The sequence below is a fragment of the Ranitomeya variabilis genome, chromosome 4 (assembly GCF_051348905.1).
Source record: "Ranitomeya variabilis isolate aRanVar5 chromosome 4, aRanVar5.hap1, whole genome shotgun sequence".
NCBI lineage: Eukaryota > Metazoa > Chordata > Amphibia > Anura > Dendrobatidae > Ranitomeya > Ranitomeya variabilis.
The window spans coordinates 527,553,229-527,572,057 of NC_135235.1; the positions used below are offsets into that span (position 1 = coordinate 527,553,229).

The window sequence follows — 18,829 nt, forward strand, 5'->3', positions numbered from 1 at the left end:
GTAATTTTCAGCATATGGCATGTCGGCCTTATACAACCATATGGGTAATACACTGTATATGTCTCCTGACATAGTTACATAGCTATAGGTGGTATTAATCTAGCCTTTTTCATACAATATGTCAAACATGACACCTAGTTGCTGAGTTGGTGCTACAATTATGTCCTCTGTACCCAGTATCAATTTCCATACATTTGAGCATAGCTTTTAAAGAACACAAGCACATGCACACAGATGCCTATCACACTTCTGCTAATAAACACTCGGCAAAACACAAGCTTCATGTTATAAAATCTACACAATCCTGTATTAGGGCTCTAAGACCAAACCACAAACTTTGATGGATAGTTTGGGGGTTAGTGGTGATAATGGGTATACAACTGGTTACCTTCTTAAAGAAAGGGACACGTTTGGTAGTGGACGTGGGGGTTGTTACGCTCCCTGTGCTGGTGTTGGGTGCTTGCTGCACAGGCTGAGGCTCTGTTTCATCGTATTCTAAATCAACAGCATCTATGTCATACACTAATTGGTTTTCTAAGGGACCTGAAGATGGAGAGGTGGAAAGAGGTGTGTCGGAGAGAACAAGAAGGATAAAAAAGTGATAAAAATAAAGTAGATAATGCCAGAGAGTTACAGCAACACAAATGTAGGAAAAAAGGAGAGAAAAGAAATCAGGTGTACCATGTTAGCCAGTATACAGAAAAAAATTAGAAACTGAGAGTCCTAAGTGGTTGATACCTTTTAATTTGTAACTGTAATAGTGATGCCCCCACAAACTTAGTGGGGAAATCTCATTATAGTCATTACAAACAGAGCGCTCTATTTCAAGTGTTTATTTCTGTTAATGTTGATGATTATGGCTTACAGCCAATGAAACCCCAAAAGTCATTATCTCAGTAAATTAAAATAATTAACAAAAAACACCTGCAAAGGCTTCCTGCTGACTTGATAGATGTCCAGAACACAGTCACTGACAGACTCCACAAGGAGGGTAAGCCACAAAAGGTCATTGCTAAAGAAGCTGGCTGTTTATAGAGTGCTATATCCAAGCATATTAATGGAAAGTTGAGTGGAAGGAAAAAGTGTGATAGAAAAAGGTGCACAAGCAACCGGGATAACCGCAGCCTTGAAAGGATTGTTAAGAAAAGGCCATTCAAAAATTGGGGGGAGATTCACAAGGAGTGGACTGCTGCTGGAGTCATTGCTTCAAGGGCCACCACACACAGACGTATCCAGGACATGAGCTACAAGTGTTGCATTCCTTGTGTCAAGCCACTCATGACCAATAGACAATGCCAGAAGCGTTTTACCTGGGCCAAGGAGAAAAAGAACTGGAATGTTGCTCAATGGGCCAAGGTGTTGTTTTCAGATGAAAGTAAATTTTCCATTTCATTTGGAAATAAAGGTCCCAGAGTCTGGAGGAAGAGTGGAGAGGCCACAATCCAATCTGCTTGAGGTCTAGTGTGAAGTTTCCACAATCAGTGATGGTTTGGGGAGCCATGTCATCTGCTGGTGTAGGTCCCCTGTGTTTTTTCAAGACCAAAGTTAACGCAGGCGTCTACCAGGAAATTTTAGAGCACTTCATGCTTCCCTCTGCCAACAAGCTTTTTGCAGATGGAAATTTCATTCTCCAGTAGGACTTGGCACCTGTTCACACTGTCAAAAGTACCAATACCTGGTTTAAAATCAACACTATCACTGTGCTTGATTTGCCAGCAATCTCTCCTGACCTTAACCCCATAGAGAATCTGTGGGGTATTGTCAAGAGAAAGATGAGACACCAGACCCAACAATGCAGACGAGCTGAAGGCTGTTATCACAGTAACCTGGGCTTCCATAACACCTCAGCAGTGCCACAGGCTGATCGCCTCCATGCCACGCCGCATTGATGCGGTAATTGATGCAAAAGGGACCCCAACCAAGTATTGAGTGCATTTACTGAACATATGTTTCAGTAGACCAACATTTCTGATTTTAAAATCGTTTTTCAAGCAGGTGTTATAAAGTATTCTCATTTACTGAGATAATGACTTTTGGGTTTTCATTGGCTGTAAACCATAATCATCAACATTAACAAAAATATACACTTGAAATAGATCACTTTATTTGTAATTACTCTATCTAATATATGAGTTTCACTTTTTGTATTGAAGAAATAAATTAACTTTTATGGTACTCTGCAGATATTGGGGTAAACCATGCCTGATGTAGAGAAGTTGTCACGAACGCTTGCTATTTGTCATCACCTTTCCAGTTAGCCATTAAAAAGGTATCAACCATCGAGTAAAGAAAAAAAGAGTTAAAAGGATGAGAAAAAGGCATGAAGATGAATAAACAGGACATGGGATTTTTGGGTAACAGGTGCTAGAGGATATGAAGTACAGTTGAGGTATGCAATGTGAATGCATCTAGGATCTTTGTCTTGTCACTCAGACCTATGCTGACCATAGACATTAGTTAACTATTGATTGTTTCACGGAAGCAATCACCCCACCCCACCCCACCTTGTTCAGCTTAGGTTAATGTGCATCTGCCTATCTCCGAGAGTAGAAAAAAAGGAAAAAAATCATCAAATAAGTTAATGCCACACCCTTGGATCTATTTGCATCTAACATCCAACCATTTTACTTCTGCACTGTTAACAAGGTGCAAGTTTTTAACTATTATATGGCATCTATATATTGAGACAAAATGCCATTGCTTGGTGGTCATAATGGTCCAGCTTGAAATGCAGATCATATTGCGGACAGAAAAAAAATAGTGATGACTTGTGATATATGAATTGTGCACATGAGTAAAAGATGTACCAAGCAGTGTAACTGGACTATGCTTTCTTGGTATTGTTTTTCAGAGAGAAGACAATAGAACATATCCCTCACCTGTTGCTGGAGGGGTTGGTCTGCGGGTACCACCACCCACATCTCCTAAACTGTTTGAATTCCCAATGGATTTACTGCAGGGTAAAAGTAGGAGAAATTACATATAAAGTGCAATCAATGAATCAGTAAAACTATAGGAGACACTAGAACTTTTATTTCCTAGCACAGACATAAGGTTTTCACCTGGTACTGAGCCGGCTCTGTCGCATCTTCTGTTCCTGCAGCATTCTCATATGTTCCAACTTGACAGGAGAGGGGATGAACCCAACTTCACAGCCCTCCCTCACTGCTCGCCCGATCCACCAGTCATTATTGTATTTCTGGGAATAATGGTTCATTGAAAGGCAAGTTAATGGAAGAGTTCATAGTCTGCATCAATATCTAGCTTCCTCATAAAAATGACTACAGGAAGGGATCTTTTTTATTTGGAGGTCATACTACAACAAGCTAACATTTTTCATCAATAGGATAAAAACACTTTAAAATAGGCTGCGCAACTGGAACAAACTTTCTTCTCGTGATTGACGTAGATAAGGGTCCTTTAACTAGATTACGAGTTTCAACAGTGTAATTTTTCAAGTAAAAAAAAACAACAGCCTATTTTAAAGTGTTTTTATCCTACTGAGAGTCACCCTCAGCCATTAGGCAGCAGCAGTTGTACTTTCAACTAGGGATCACAATACAATCCCCTAGGTGAGCAATATCAGTTTTAATCATATCCTCCTCTAATAGGATTACCCTATTTTGTCCGCTTTTTACCTCCACAGCTTTTTTTCGCATGCTCACGTTTTTAAAACCCATCCAACATCCCTTTACAAGTTTTCCTACCTCCTGTTAAATCCGGATGGGCATGTGACAGCTGCAGCCAATCACTGACCACAGCAGTGACCCATGGATCACCATTGGCTGCAGCAATCACATGCCTGTCTAACCAAACAGGAAGTATGGAGATCATGATTGGACCCTTGGAGCACTGAAAGAGGAGAGGGTGTGATTACCTTTTTTTAATTCGTATGCAATAGATTATAATTATAGAATGCAGAAATAATATTATTGCGCACTAAAAACCACAATTAATAAGGTCAGAGAGGATGTAGCAAGGAAAAGGGGAACGCTCCACATGCTTTTTTGTGTAGGCGTCAAGAAGTCACTCTGCCTCAGGTCTCATTCCTATGGTTATAGTCCATGGGGCTGAGCACATGTCCATGTTTTTTTGTGGGCCGAGTGTCAGCAACAGAAAAAAAGCAAAAATACCGGTAAATGCATGTCCATTTTTTATCTGAATCACAGATTAAAGTCACTCATTCAAATCAGTAGATTGGTGAAAAAAAACAACAGCACATAAATGCCATCCTCGTGTTATCCGAATGCTGTGCGTTTTTTACTGTTGTTTTTTTTTCTTTTTTTTTGCATACTAAATGGATTCCGCACTAGTGGTAAAAATGGACAAATGGAACAAAAATGGATGAAAATTGGATCTAGTTCACTGATGTAAAATAATCTGTTTTTCTTGTGTGCAAAAAAAAATGGCCATCTGAATGAGGCCTTAGACATTATGGTATAGAGATGGGTCGACGTGAACTGAATTTTTACCCTGGGTACAGAAAGCCTTGCAGCCTAGCCTAGATGATGTATTCAGTGTATGTTATGGAACGCATCAGTGATGTCACTGGACCATAAGTGTTCATACATTGATATCTCACATATATTGGTTCAGCCAATAAAGTGGCTTCCTGCAATAAACCTACCAAAATATTTAATTTTCATTTTTCAAATTATGCAAATAGCAGCTATTAGATCAGTAGCAGTACAAATGTATACACGATGGTTCATGAGTGATAGGAAAGCCTTGTGTAGGTTAATAACGGACATACTGCAGGCAGGAAGGACACATGCTGTTCAGTAAGGACTTCACACATTGTCAATGCAGAAGGGAATACAAATTGAGTTTTTTTGCACTGTATAAACTTCAAGGTTAAGAAGTTTCCATTCCATGAGATGTTCTCAATAGAAATCATACGACCGTAGAGTAAAACTCTGACTTTTTCGATCCAATATAAGTGAGTGAAAAAAACGACATATGGAATACGTTACATTACATCACCAGGCCACGATTTCTCATCTGTACAAAAATAGTTAATTGGCAGAAAGCTGTAATCTGTACTAAAAATCGCAGAGGTTAGTCTATCACAAAGCCCTAATTTATCAAGTCTGTGCTATAATCTACTTTTCGTGAAAATGGCTGTGGGTATATGGGTGATTGGTCCATAAGATGCAATATGCTTAAAAGGGTTTTCCAGGCACTAGACAAATTTTTGCAGTTACTGTGTGTTCCCTTAATGATCTAATGAAAATCTATTCTACAGCGGGCCACAAGTTTGTAAATTGCATACTTGTGGTCACGTGAAGGATCACTCACGCTGGGAATGTAGGAAAAGTGTGCGCATTTGTCTACAAATTCGTCTAGAGCTTAGAAAACCCCTTTAAGCGTTTCCTGTCACAGTGCTGCCTCTTTACATTCTAATAGAACTACATTAGGATGTGAAAAGACAGTGAATCATCACAATCCAGAGGCTCCCTCTGTCCAACAGCACTCGCTTACATGCCAAGGCCACACCATATAAGGAGATTGACAGAGGGAGACCTCTCCCTCTGTCACCTTCACTGGCTAGATATTGATGGCCTATCGGCCTATCCTAAGTATTGGCTATCAATAAAAAAGTAGTGGCCAACCTATTTAATGCTTTAGTTGTGCAGCAAATTATAAGCATAAAATGTACAAAACTAATGGCAGAATAAACGTTAGTCATTAGTTTGTATGTACCCTGAAATGGGGGCACTGCAAAATATAACTAATTCTATATAAAACAAGCCCTCGTATAACTATGTTTGATGAAAAAAAAATATGGCTCCTGAAATGACATAATGAGAAAAACATAAACGGATGTGTAGACATTAAGGCAAAATTGGGCATGGTCTTTATGGGGAAAAATGTATTTGTATCTAATTCTCCAGTTATCGTTATTGTTGTGATGACAAAATAGTCAATACTCCTGTGTAAATGGGGATGTACAATTAATCACATTTTCATACATAATCTTGGTCCTAGAAATAAGATTATAACAGTCATCAGTATGTCCTCATGCACTCATCCAATACATTCCTAGCATACCTCCTTGATGTGAAGGAAATCTTTGGGATCAAAGTTGATGGACATCCCCTGCACTGGAGCGTCATCTCCAGGAGCCGGGTTATATCCTACATTCGTCCGTACTGCAAAAGCCACTGGCTTGGTCTATTAGGAGAGATGAGACATTCATTGTAAAACACATGGAGATTGAAAATAATCCTTTTAGGATTTTAATGCAGTAGCAAAACTTGCAAATCTCTGGCAAAAGTCTGCATTACATAGAGATTTGTTGGACATTTTGCTGCAGATACCACCCACCCTATGAAATACAAAAGAGAAATCACCAGTAAAAATCCACAACATAAATTGACAAGCTACAGATTTAAATACATACCCAGGGTCAATATCAGCAGAGGTTTTATACCCAGTGTGTATATATACACACAGTGGCATGTAAAAGTTTAGCCTCTCCTGGTCAAAATTACTGCTGTGAACAATTAAGCAAGTTGAAGATGAAATGGTCTATAAAAGGGGTTTTCCCACAAACAAAATAAATCTTGTAATAATAATAATTTCCGCAATTGGATGTGTTAAAAAAAAAAAAGTTCCTGTGCTGAGATAATCTTATAAATGTGCCCCTGCTGTGTACTGTGTAATTGTCATGTCTGACCATGCAGGAACATGGTCTGATCATACCACATCTCCTGGGCACAGGAACATTTTTTAAACACATCCAATTGTGGAGTCTATTATTATTCCAAGATCTGTTGATTAAAATATACGTTTGTTTGCGGGAAAACCCCTTTAAAAATTACCCATTTCCTTTGTATTTTAGGCAAAAAAAAAATATTGTAATTTTCTACATTTTAAAAATTACAAAAAGGAAAATGAGCAAAGGTTTAGGCATCCTGCATGGTTAGTACCTATTGGTACCCCTTTTGCACAGCTTGTGAACCCTTTGTGTAGCCAGCAAAGAGTCTGACAATTCTTGTTTAAGGGATTTTCATTCATTCTTCCTTGGAAAATTCTTCCAGTTCTGTGAGATGCCTGGGTTGTCTTGCCAGCGCTGCTATTTCAAGGTCTAGACACAGATTTTCAATGATGTTCAGATCAGGGGACTGTAAGGGCCATTGTAAAACCTTAAGCTTGCTTGCTTCTTTTGAAATAGTCTATAGTGGATTTTGACATGTGTTTGTGTCTTTTCAACTTCAGCTTTTTTTACAGATGTTGTTATGTTTGCATTAATAGTTTGTCCAAATTTCATTGAATCCATTCTTCTCTCTACCTGTGAATTGTTTCCTGTGCAACTGGCTGTAACACAACCCCAAAACATGATTGATCCACCCAATGCTTAATAGTTGTCGACATGTTCTTTTCCTGAATTTCTGTGCCCTTTTTCCTACACACTTACCTTTGATCATTGTGGCCAAAGAGTTGTGTTTTGACCTCATTGGTCCACATTAGTTGTTTACAAAATGCATCAGGCTTGTTTAGATGTTCTTCTGCAAACTTCTGACGCTGAATTTTATGGTGAGGACGCAGGAGAGGTTTTCCTCTCATGACATTTCCATGAAGCCTGTATTATCGCAGATGTCTCTGAATAGTAGAACAATGTACCACAACTCCAGAGTCTGCTAAATCTTTCTGAAGGTCTTTTGCAGTCAAGCGGGGGTTCTGATTGGCCTCTCTAGTAATCCTATGAGCAACTCTCACTGAAAATTTGCTTGGTTTTCCAGACCTTATATTGACTTTCATTGTTCCTGTTAACTGCCATTTCTTAATTACACTAAGAACTGAGGAAGGGACAATTTGAAAATGCTTTGCTATCTTCTAATGTCCTTCTTCTGCTTTGTGGGCCTCCACCATTTTAATCTTCAGAGTGCTAGGCAGATGCTTAGAAGAACCCATGGTTGTTGTTTTTTGGCACACGTTTAGAGGAGGCTAGGTTTTTATAAATGATGATAGTTGTAACCCTAACAGGCTAATTAAGGTCTGAAACATTCGTCAAAGTTATTTGAGCACACAAAGCTCCAAGAATGCCCAAACTTTTACATCGGCCCATTTCCCTTTTTGTAATTTTTAGAATGTAAAATATGACAATTTTTTGTGTGTGCCTAGAATACAAAGGAGAAGTGTCATCTTTAACTTTAGGCCTTTTAGAGATCATTTCATGCTCAACTTGCTTAACTGTTAACAATAACAGTAATTTTCATCAGAGGTGCCCAATCTTTTAAATGCCACTGTATATATATTGAAAAATCAAAACGTTTACTACCAATAGCAACAAAAAGTGCTTGACTACTTTTGTAAAATAATTTTTAAAACTTGTTAATAGAAAAGAGAACGTCAGAATGAACACTTTGGCCCTTATTCATCAAAGTAATATAGACAGAATTTGGTTGTAATTTGCTTTGAAAAGTTTAAAAATTTGGGCTTTACTTGGAGTTGCATAAAAATAGCCTTTTGTCGATTTCACGCAAGTTTTCTATCAACTTCGCCAAAGTGGGCGGTGTGGGGGCAGGTCGGGGGTGTGACAGAGAGCTCATCTAGTTTATGACAAGCTGTGGCGTTCTCTACACCAGAAATCTTACTCCAGTCATGGACTGTTGTAAGATTTCTAGTGTGGTGCAGGGAGGCACATGCCCCTAGTAAGAGACTCCTGATTCAAGTGAGGCCGTACTAGGCCACCGGCCCTTTAAAGGGAGGCCGGCATGACAAGGAGACGTGGGATGATAAGGAGCGTTTTGGTTTTAAAAGTAAATAAAGGGTTAATGGGAATGCTGAGGTGATGAGATAACTGTTTGGGAGGGGCAGAGGGATTCAAAAAAGGCGGGTTTATAAATAGTGCAGCCATGTTGGTGGGACAAACAGTCAGGTACCCACCTGTTAGAAGAAGCTCCCACCCACCCTCCCTGTAATTTTGTCAGTGTTTATGTCATGCTTATATGGGGTCGAGATGTCAAAAGATTATTGGGGTGGTTGTTTACTTTTTGCTTGTAAATTTTAATATCATGTCATGGCAGCGTGGCATGGGGGGAAGGTCCTCGAAGTTGGTGGAAATGGAAATGGTGGATTGGTAGGGGGGGATCTCACGAGGACCTGGACTCCCCTAAGGAATTTCGGTTGGACGGGGTCTGTTCAATCCTATGGAAGGGTTAATCAAGGGACCCGTCAATTTGTTTAGTGGTTCGGACAGGTTGGTTATCATCTGCCCCCGAGCTGGTGCATAGCGGCTGGGGGTAAGACTTGACCTGGGGCCACGGTGGGCTGTGGATACTTAACCCCTTCATGACCCAGCCTATTTTGGCCTTAATGACCTTGCCGTTTTTTGCAATTCTGACCAGTGTCCCTTTATGAGGTAATAACTCAGGAACGCTTCAACGGATCCTAGCGATTCTGAGATTGTTTTTTCGTGACATATTGGGCTTCATGTTAGTGGTAAATTTAGGTCGATAATTTTTGAGTTTATTTGTGAAAAAAACGGAAATGTGGCAAAAAATTTGAAAATTTCGCAATTTTCACATTTTGAATTTTTATTCTGTTAAACCAGAGAGTTATGTGACACAAAATAGTTAATAAATAACGTTTCCCACATGTCTACTTTACATCAGCACAATTTTGGAAACAATTTTTTTTTTTGCTAGGAAGTTATAAGGGTCAAAATTTGACCAGTGATTTCTCATTTTTACAACAAAATTTACAAAACCATTTTTTTTAGGGACCACCTCACATTTGAAGTCATTTTGAGGGTTCTATATGGCTGAAAATACCCAAAAGTGACACCATTCTAAAAACTGCACCCCTCAAGGTGCTCAAAACCACATTCAAGAAGTTTATTAACCCTTCAGGTGTTTCACAGCAGCAGAAGCAACATGGAAGTAAAAAATGAACATTTAACTTTTTAGTCACAAAAATGATCTTTTAGCAACAATTTTTTTATTTTCCCAAGGGTAAAAGGAGAAACTGGACCAGGGACGTTGTTGTCCAATTTGTCCTGAGTACGCTGATACCTCATATGTGGGGGTAAACCACTGTTTGGGCGCACGGCAGGGCTCGGAAGGGAAGGAGCGCCATTTGACTTTTTTAATGAAAAATTGGCTCCAATCTTTAGCGGACACCATGTCGCGTTTGGAGAGCCCCCGTGTGCCTAAACATTGGAGCTCCCCCACAAGTGACCACATTTTGGAAACTAGACCCCCCAAGGAACTTATCTAGAAGCATAGTGAGCACTTTAAACCCCCAGGTGCTTCACAAATTGATCCGTAAAAATGAAAAAGTACTTTTTTTTCACAAAAAAATTATTTTAGCCTCAATTTTTTCATTTTCACATGGGCAACAGGATAAAATGGATCCTAAATTTTGTTGGGCAATTTCTCCTGAGTACACCAATACCTCACATGTGGGGGTAAACCACTGTTTGGGCACATGGTAAGGCTCGGAAGGGAAGGAGCGCCATTTGACTTTTTGAATGGAAAATTATCTCCATCGTTAGCGGACACCATGTCGCGTTTGGAAAGCTCCTGTGTGCCTAAACATTGGAGCTCCTCCACAAGTGACCCCATTTTGGAAACTAGACCCCCCAAGGAACTCATCCAGAGGCATAGTGAGCACTTTAAACCCCCAGGTGCTTCACAAATTGATCCGCAAAAATGAAAAAGTACTTTTTTTTCACACAAAATTTCTTTTAGCCTCAATTCTTTCATTTTCACATGGGCAACAGGATAAAATGGATCCTAAAATTTGTTGGGCAATTTCTCCTGAGTATGCCGATACCTCATATGTGGGGGTAAACCACTGTTTGGGTGCACGGCAAGGCTCGGAAGGGGAGGCGTGCCATTTGACTTTTTGAATGGAAAATTAGCTCCAATCGTTAGCGGACACCATGTCGCGTTTGGAGAGCCCCTGTGTGCCTAAACATTGGAGCTCCCCTACAAGTGACCCCATTTTGGAAACTAGACCCCCCAAGAAACTTATCTAGATGCATAGTGAGCACTTATAACCCCCAGGTGCTTCACAGAAGTTTATAACGCAGAGCCGTGAAAATAAAAAAATAATTTTTCTTTCCTCAAAAATGATTTTTAGCCCAGAATTTTTTATTTTCCCAAGGGTAATAGGAGAAATTGGACCCCAAATGTTTTTGTCCAGTTTGTTCTGAGTACGATGATACCCCATATGTGGGGGTAAACCACTGTTTGGGCGCACGGCAGGGCTCGGAAGGGAAGGCACGCCATTTGGCTTTTTGAATGGAAAATTAGCTCCAATCATTAGCGGACACCATGTCGCGTTTGGAGAGCCCCTGTGTGCCTAAACATTGGAGCTCCCGCACAAGTGACCCCATTTTGGAAACTAGACCTCCCAAGGAACTAATCTAGATGTGTGGTGAGCACTTTGAACCCCCAAGTGCTTCACAGAAGTTTATAACGCAGAGCCATGAAAATAAAAAATAATTTTTCTTTTCTCAAAAATGATTTTTTAGCCCACAATTTTTTATTTTCCCAAGGGTAACAGGAGAAATTGGACCCCAAAAGTTGTTGTCCAGTTTCTCCTGAGTACGCTGATACCCCATATGTGGGGGTAAACCACTGTTTTGGCACACGTCAGGGTTCGGAAGGGAAGTAGTGACGTTTTGAAATGCAGACTTTGATGGAATGCTCTGCGGGCGTCAGGTTGCGTTTGCAGAGCCCCTGATATGCCTAAACAGTAGAAACCCCCCACAAGTGACCCCATTTTGGAAACTAGACCCCCCAAGGAACTTATCTAGATGTGTGGTGAGCACGTTCAACCCCCAAGTGCTTCACAGAAGTTTACAACGCAGAGCCGTGAAAATAAAAAATCATTTTTCTTTCCTCAAAAAAGATGTTTTAGCAAGCAATTTTTTATTTTCACAAGGGTAACAGGAGAATTTGGACCCCAATATTTGTTGCCCAGTTTGTTGTGAGTACGCTGATACCCCATATGTGGGGGTAAACCACTGTTTGGGCACACGTCAGGGCTCGGAAGGGAAGTAGTGACATTTGAAATGCAGACTTTGATGGAATGGTCTGCGGGCGTCACATTGCATTTGCAGAGCCCCTGATGTACCTAAACAGTAGAAACACCCCACAAGTGACCCCATTTTGGAAACTAGACCCCCGAAGGAACTTATCTAGATGTGTGGTGAGCACTTTCAACCCCCAAGTGCTTCACAGAAGTTTATAACGCAGAGCCGTGAAAATAAAAAATAATTGTTCTTTCCTCAAAAATTATGTTTTAGCAAGTAATTTTTTATTTTTGCAAGGGTAACAGGAGAAATTAGACCCCAGCAGTTGTTGCCCAGTTTGTCCTGAGTACGCTGGTACCCCAAATGTGGGGGTAAACCACTGTTTGGGCGCACGTCGGGGCTTGGAAGGGCGGGAGCACCATTTGACTTTTTGAACGCAAGATTGGCTGGAATCAATGGTGGCGCCATGTTGCGTTTGGAGACCCCTGATGTGCCTAAACAGTGGAAACCCCTCAATTCTAACTTCAACACTAACCCCAACACACCCCTAATCCTAATCCCAACTGTAGCCATAACCCTAATCACAACCTTAACCCCAACACACCCCTAACCACAACCCTAACCGCAACACACCCGTAACCCTAATTCCAACCCTAATCCTAACCCTAATCCCAACCGTAACCCTAATCCCAACCCTAACCACAACTGTAACCCCAACACACCCCTAACCCTATCCGTAACCCTAACCACAAGCCTAATCTTAACCCTATTTCAAACCCTAGCCCTAATTCCAACCCTAACTCTAATTCCAACCCTAACCCTAAGGCTATGTGCCCACGTTGCGGATTCGTGTGAGATTTTTCCTCATGATTTTTGAAAAATCTGCAGGTAAAAGGCACTGCGTTTTACCTGCGGATTTACAGCAGATTTCCAGTGTTTTTTTGTGCAGATTTCACCTGCGGATTCCTATTGAGGAACAGGTGTAAAACGCTGCGGAATCCGCACAAAGAATTGACATGCTGCGGAAAATACAACGCAGCGTTTCTGCACGGAATTTTCTGCACCATGGGCACAGCGGATTTGGTTTTCCTTAGGTGTACATGGTACTGTAAACCTGATGGAAAACTGCTTCGAATTCGCAGCGGCCAATCCGCTGCGGATCCGCGGCCAATCCGCTGCCAATCCGCTGCGGATCCGCGGCCAATCCGCTGCGGATCCGCTGCGGATCCGCTGCCGATCCGCGGCGGATCCGCTGCCGATCCGCTGCCGATCCGCTGCCAATCCGCTGCGGATCCGCTGCGGATCCGCTGCGGATCCGCTGCGGATCCGCTGCGGATCCGCTGCGGATCCGCGGCCGATCCGCTGCCGATCCGCGGCCGATCCGCGGCGGATCCGCTGCCGATCCGCTGCCGATCCGCTGCGGATCCGCGGCGGATCCGCGGCCGATCCGCTGCGGATCCGCGGCCGATCCGCTCTGTGTGCACATGCCATAACCCTACCCCTAACCCTAACCCTACCCGTAACCCTAACCCTACCCCTAACCCTACCCCTAGTTCTAACCCTAGTTCTAACCCTAACCCTAGTGGAAAAAGAAAAAAAAATATTTTCTTTATTTTATTATTGTCCCTACCTATGGGGGTGATAAAGGGGGGGGTTTATTTATTATTTTTTTATTTTGATCGCTGTGATAGAACCTACCACAGCGATCAAAATGTACCTCTAATGAATCTGCCGGCCGGCGGGCGCACTGAGCATGCGCCCGCCATTTTGGAAGATGGCGGCGCCCATGACGGAGGCGGACGGGGACCGGGAGCCTCGGTAAGTATAAGGGGGGGGAGATCGGGGCACGGGGGGGGCGTCGGAGCACGGGGGGGTGACATAGGAGCAGGGGGGGAGCGGGCAGGAGGACGGGGGAGCGGACAGCAGGACGGGAGAGCCGGCAGGTGGACGGAGGGGACCGGACCCTATAACGGAGCACTGGGGGGGCGATCGGTGGGGTGGGGGGGGCGATCGGTGGGGTGGGGGGGGGTCACATTAGTGTTTCCAGCCATGGCCGATGATATTGCAGCATCGGCCATGGCTGGATTGTAATATTTCACCAGTTTTTTAGGTGAAATATTACAAATCGCTCTGATTGGCAGTTTCACTTTCAACAGCCAATCAGAGCGATCGTAGCCACGGGGGGGTGAAGCCACCCCCCCTGGGCTGAAGTACCACTCCCCCTCTCCCTGCAGATCGGGTAAAATAGGAGTTAACCCCTTCACCCGATCTGCAGGGACGCGATCATTCCATGACGCCACATAGGCGTCATGGGTCGGATTGGCACGGGTTTTCATGACGCCTATGTGGCGTCATGGGTCGGGAAGGGGTTAAAGAAGTTGTCCACTACTATAACCTTTTTTTTTTTTTTTCATAAATCTTGCTATTATGGGCCACTGAAAACATCTACTGTGTTTATTTTAGCAATATTACCTTTTATCATGCTGTAGCAGCACATTTTAGTGCTGGATTCAGCTCTCATGGGGTTAATCGACAACTTCCTTTCTCCTGAGTCATTGTGCTCTAATACTACAAGTTCCATGATGCATTGCACTGCTACTAAGCCTGAACCTAGCACACCCACTCCAAAACACACCCCAACCCTCCCTCCTCTCCCTCCTCTAGCTTCAGCAAGATTTGTGATGTCATTTCTGTCCGACCTCCTCTTTTACATTTGTCCAACCCACACTCCATTACACACAGATAGATAGATAGATAGATACATACAGATATATATCTATATATCTATTTCCATAGATATGTCCATATCCATGTTTCTAAACCCCATTCACCCCTGGAGCTTTTTTGTTTTCGTTTATCGCTCCCCTTCTTTCCAGAGCCATAATTTTTCCGTCAATATGGCCATGTGAGGGCTTATCTTTTGCGGAACAAGTTCTACTTTTGAACGCCATCATTGGTTTTACCATGTCGTGTAGCAGAAAATGTGAAAAAAATTCAAAGTGCAATGAAATGGCAAAAAAAGTTCAATCCCACACTAGTTTTTTGCTTGGCTTTTTGGCTAGGTTCACTAAATGCTAAGGCTGTGTGCACACGTTGCGGATCTGATTGCAGATCCGCAGCGTTTTTTGCTGCACTGAATTGCATCAAATCCGCAGTGTAGTGTACAACCAATGTAAGTCTATGGGAGCCGCAGACTTGTGCACATGCTGCGGAAAAAGCCGCACCGAAACCGCACCAAGAACAGTATCAAAGCCGCACCAAAACTGCGAAACTGCACCAGGTTTTGATGCAGTTTTTGGTGCAGTTTTGATGCAGTTTTTGGTGCAGTTTTTATGCTTTTTTTGGTGCGGTTTATGCGCGGTTTTAATGCCGTTTTTGGAAATAAGTAAATAAACGGAAAATGTGCATGATTTGAATGGAAACATGCATGAAAAAACGGATTCCAAGGCCGGATTCATCATTTCACAGCTCAGTTTCATACTTTTTTTGCCGGATCCGTCGCTGTGCGTTTTTTCGCCAGACAGAAAAAACGTTCCTCTGTATGTGTTTTCCATCCGGCGGAAACAGCTTTTTTGACGGATCTGGCAAAAAACGGATGAAACTCTATGAGAAAAAGACGGATCCGTCGGAAAAAAATGGATCTGTTTTTTTCAAAACTCGCCGGATTGTGCCTCACGGCAAAAACCTGATGTGTGAAAGCACCCAAATATATGGATAGATACATCTATGTATCTATAGATATATCTATAGATAAATATATCTATAGATAGATATATCCATAGATATATAATAGAAAGGCCGATGTTTCTATAAGGCTACTTTCACACTTGCGTTTTTCGCAATCCGTCTTTTTGGGAAAAAAAAACGGATCCTGCAAATGTGCTCGCAGGATGCGTTTTTTACCCATAGACGTGTATTAGTGAAGGATCGCGACGGATGGCCACACGTCGCGTCCATCGTGCAACGGATGCGTCGTGTTTTGGCGGACCGTTGGCACATCCGTTACGTCTGCCATTTTCTACCGCGCATGCGCGGCCAAAACTCCGCCCCCTCCTCCCCGGACTTCAGAATGGGCAGCGGATGCGTTGAAAAACTGCATCCGCTGCCCACGACGTGCACAAATTTCACAACGTGCGTCGGTACGTCGGCCCAACGCATAGCGATGGACCCGTGCCGACGCAAGTGTGAAACAGGGCTTAATGAGCGTTTAATTTAATAAAAAACTGAAAAAAACGACGTGGGCTCCTGCGCAATTTTCTGCGCCAGAGGGGGAAAGCCGACGGCCGAGGCCAATATTTGTAGCCTGCTATGAATATCAGCCCGCAGCTGTCTGCGTAGCCTTTACTGGCTATTAAAATAGAGGGACCCCCCCAAAAAAATGACGTGGGGTCCCCCTATATTTTATAGCCAGAAAGGCTACGCAGACAGCTGCGGGCTGATATTAATAGCCTAGAGAGGGGCCATGGATATTGGTCCCCCCCCCCGGCTACAAATACCAGTCCGCAGCCACCCCAGAAATGGCGCATCTGTAAGTCTACGTTCACATATATAAGTGCCACGTATGTAAGTGCCACGTGCCACGTATTTAAGTGCCACGTATGTAAGTGCCACATATGTAAGTGCCACGTATGTAAGTGCCACGTGCCACGTATGTAAGTGCCACGTATGTAAGTGTCACGTATGTAAGTGCCACGTATATAAGTGCCACGTATGCAAGTGCCACGTGCCACGTATATAAGTGCCACGTATGTAAGTGCCACGTGCCACGTATTTAAGTGCCACGTATGTAAGTGCCACATATGTAAGTGCCACGTATGTAAGTGCCATGTATGGAAGTGCCACGTGCCACGTATTTCAGTGCCACGTATTTAAGTGCCACGTATGTAGGTGCCACGTGCCACGTATTTCAGTGCCACGTATGTAGGTGCCACGTATTTCTGTCACGTTTAGGGTTAGGGTTAGGCCCTAACCCTACCCCTAGCTATTTCTATTTATAGTGGGTTTTCTTGTGGATTTTGATGATTGGCAGCTGTCACACACTTCTCAGCATGCGTTTTAAAAACGCAAACGCATGAAAAAACGCATGTAAACGCGGCAAAACGCCGCGTTTTTTTTCTACATGCAAAAACGCATGCGTCTAAAAAACGCAGCGTTTTACCACGTTTACATGCGTTTTTTCACACATGCGGTTTTTAAAAAAACGCATGCAGATAAAAACGCAAGTGTGAAACCAGCCTAAGCCCCTCTCTTCCCACTCCCGTGTAGCGGTGGGATATGGGGTAATAAGGGGTTAATGTCACCTTGCTATTGTAAGGTGACATTAAGCCGGGTTAATAACGGAGAGGCGTCAATAAGACGCCTATCCATTATTAATCCAATATTAATAAAGGGTTAATAAAACACACACACATTAGGAAAAGGTATTTTAATATTCTTCATTTCACCATACTTACCATACTTCAGCCCCTGCAAAAAACGTAAAATAATAAACCGTATACTCCCTGTCCGCCGTAGTCCAATTAATAACGAGTGTCCCACGACGATCTCCCCTATAGAACAGAGACATCGGGTGATGTCACTGCTCTATAGGACCCTCAGTGACACACTGACAGGAGACAATGGCTCCTGCAGTGCACCACTGAGAGGTTACTATAGTTCACTGGTCTCACTTTATGGCAAAAAGCTGCGTGGGAACTTTCTCATACAGCATACCATAAAGTGAGACTAGGGACTATTTTCTCACAGGGGCGTAGGAATACATTGTGGGGAATACATTGTGGAAGGATACCTTCCTCCCCTCATTGTCTTCCTGGAGCCCCTGGAGAGTGGTTGCATCAGCTGATGCTCCTGTTCTCCACGGGAGATCGTCGTGGGACACTCGTTTTAATTGGATTTCTGCGGATCAGGGAGTATATTGGTTGTTTATTATTTTAATATTTTTTATGACACTGGCTTCAGGGATCAAAGTGACAAGTGATGGTGAGTATGTAATCTATGTTATATGTACTGTATGTCTGTATGTACTGTATGTCTGTATGTATGTATGTACTGTATGCGCATGTCGTCGCATGGCGCATGCCGTCGCATGGCGCATGTCGTCGCGTGGCGCATGTCGGCGCATGTCGTCGCATGGCGCATGTCGTCGCATGCCGTCGCATGCCGGCGCATGTCGTCGCATGGTGCATGCCGTCGCATGGCGCATGCCGTATGCCGTCGCATGCATCATGTCGGCGTCACATGCATCATGTCGTCGCATGTCGTCGCATGGCGCATGTCGTCGCATGGCGCATGTTCTGTATGTGTGTATGTACTGTATATGTGTGTTTTGTTTTTTTTTGTTTTTTTTTACATTCAACACATTAGCCGGATGATGGGACTACTACTGTCCCATCATTGGCTAATGTGTCACTGACTGTCACTGTAGCAGGCAGAGCACGATGGGACTTGTAGTCCCATCGGACAATGCCTGCACACAGAGACACACACACACACACACACACACACACCAAAGACCACCCCCCCCGCAGCAGACCCAGCACATACCGGCGCAGAGCCCCGGCGCCGTACCTACATACCGGCGCTGGCACGCAGAGCACCGGCGCCGGCACGTACATACAGACCCCAGCGCCCGCACCTTCATCATCACTGCCTAGCCCCCCCCGCCCCCAGCACAGCCCCGCAGGCAGCCCCCAGCCCCGCCCACAGCCCAGTCACTCTTGATGAGTGACTGCTCGGACTGTGCGGCTGGGACACACCTGCTGCTGACGTCACGTCAATTTCCAGAGTCTGGAAATTGACGTGACGTCGGCGGAAATAAGCGGCGGCTGCAGCCTGGGGGTC

General features: G+C 43.4%; 1 protein-coding gene across 6 annotated transcripts in view; it reads right to left on the reverse strand.

Moving 5' to 3' along the window:
* Positions 1 to 18,829, reverse strand: part of CACNB1 (calcium voltage-gated channel auxiliary subunit beta 1) — a 159,330-nt gene that overhangs the window by 48,833 nt on the left and 91,668 nt on the right. For 4 of the 6 annotated variants that reach the window (XM_077252323.1, XM_077252324.1, XM_077252327.1 and 1 more), the window contains 4 exons: positions 6,052 to 6,174; positions 3,063 to 3,199; positions 2,880 to 2,953; positions 389 to 543 (listed from right to left, as the gene is read on the reverse strand). In XM_077252323.1, coding sequence (XP_077108438.1) covers positions 389 to 543; positions 2,880 to 2,953; positions 3,063 to 3,199; positions 6,052 to 6,174 — 489 coding nt within the window. The remainder of the gene's footprint in view (positions 1 to 388; positions 544 to 2,879; positions 2,954 to 3,062; positions 3,200 to 6,051; positions 6,175 to 18,829) is intronic. The other 2 variants (XM_077252325.1, XM_077252329.1) reach the window with 1 other exon arrangement.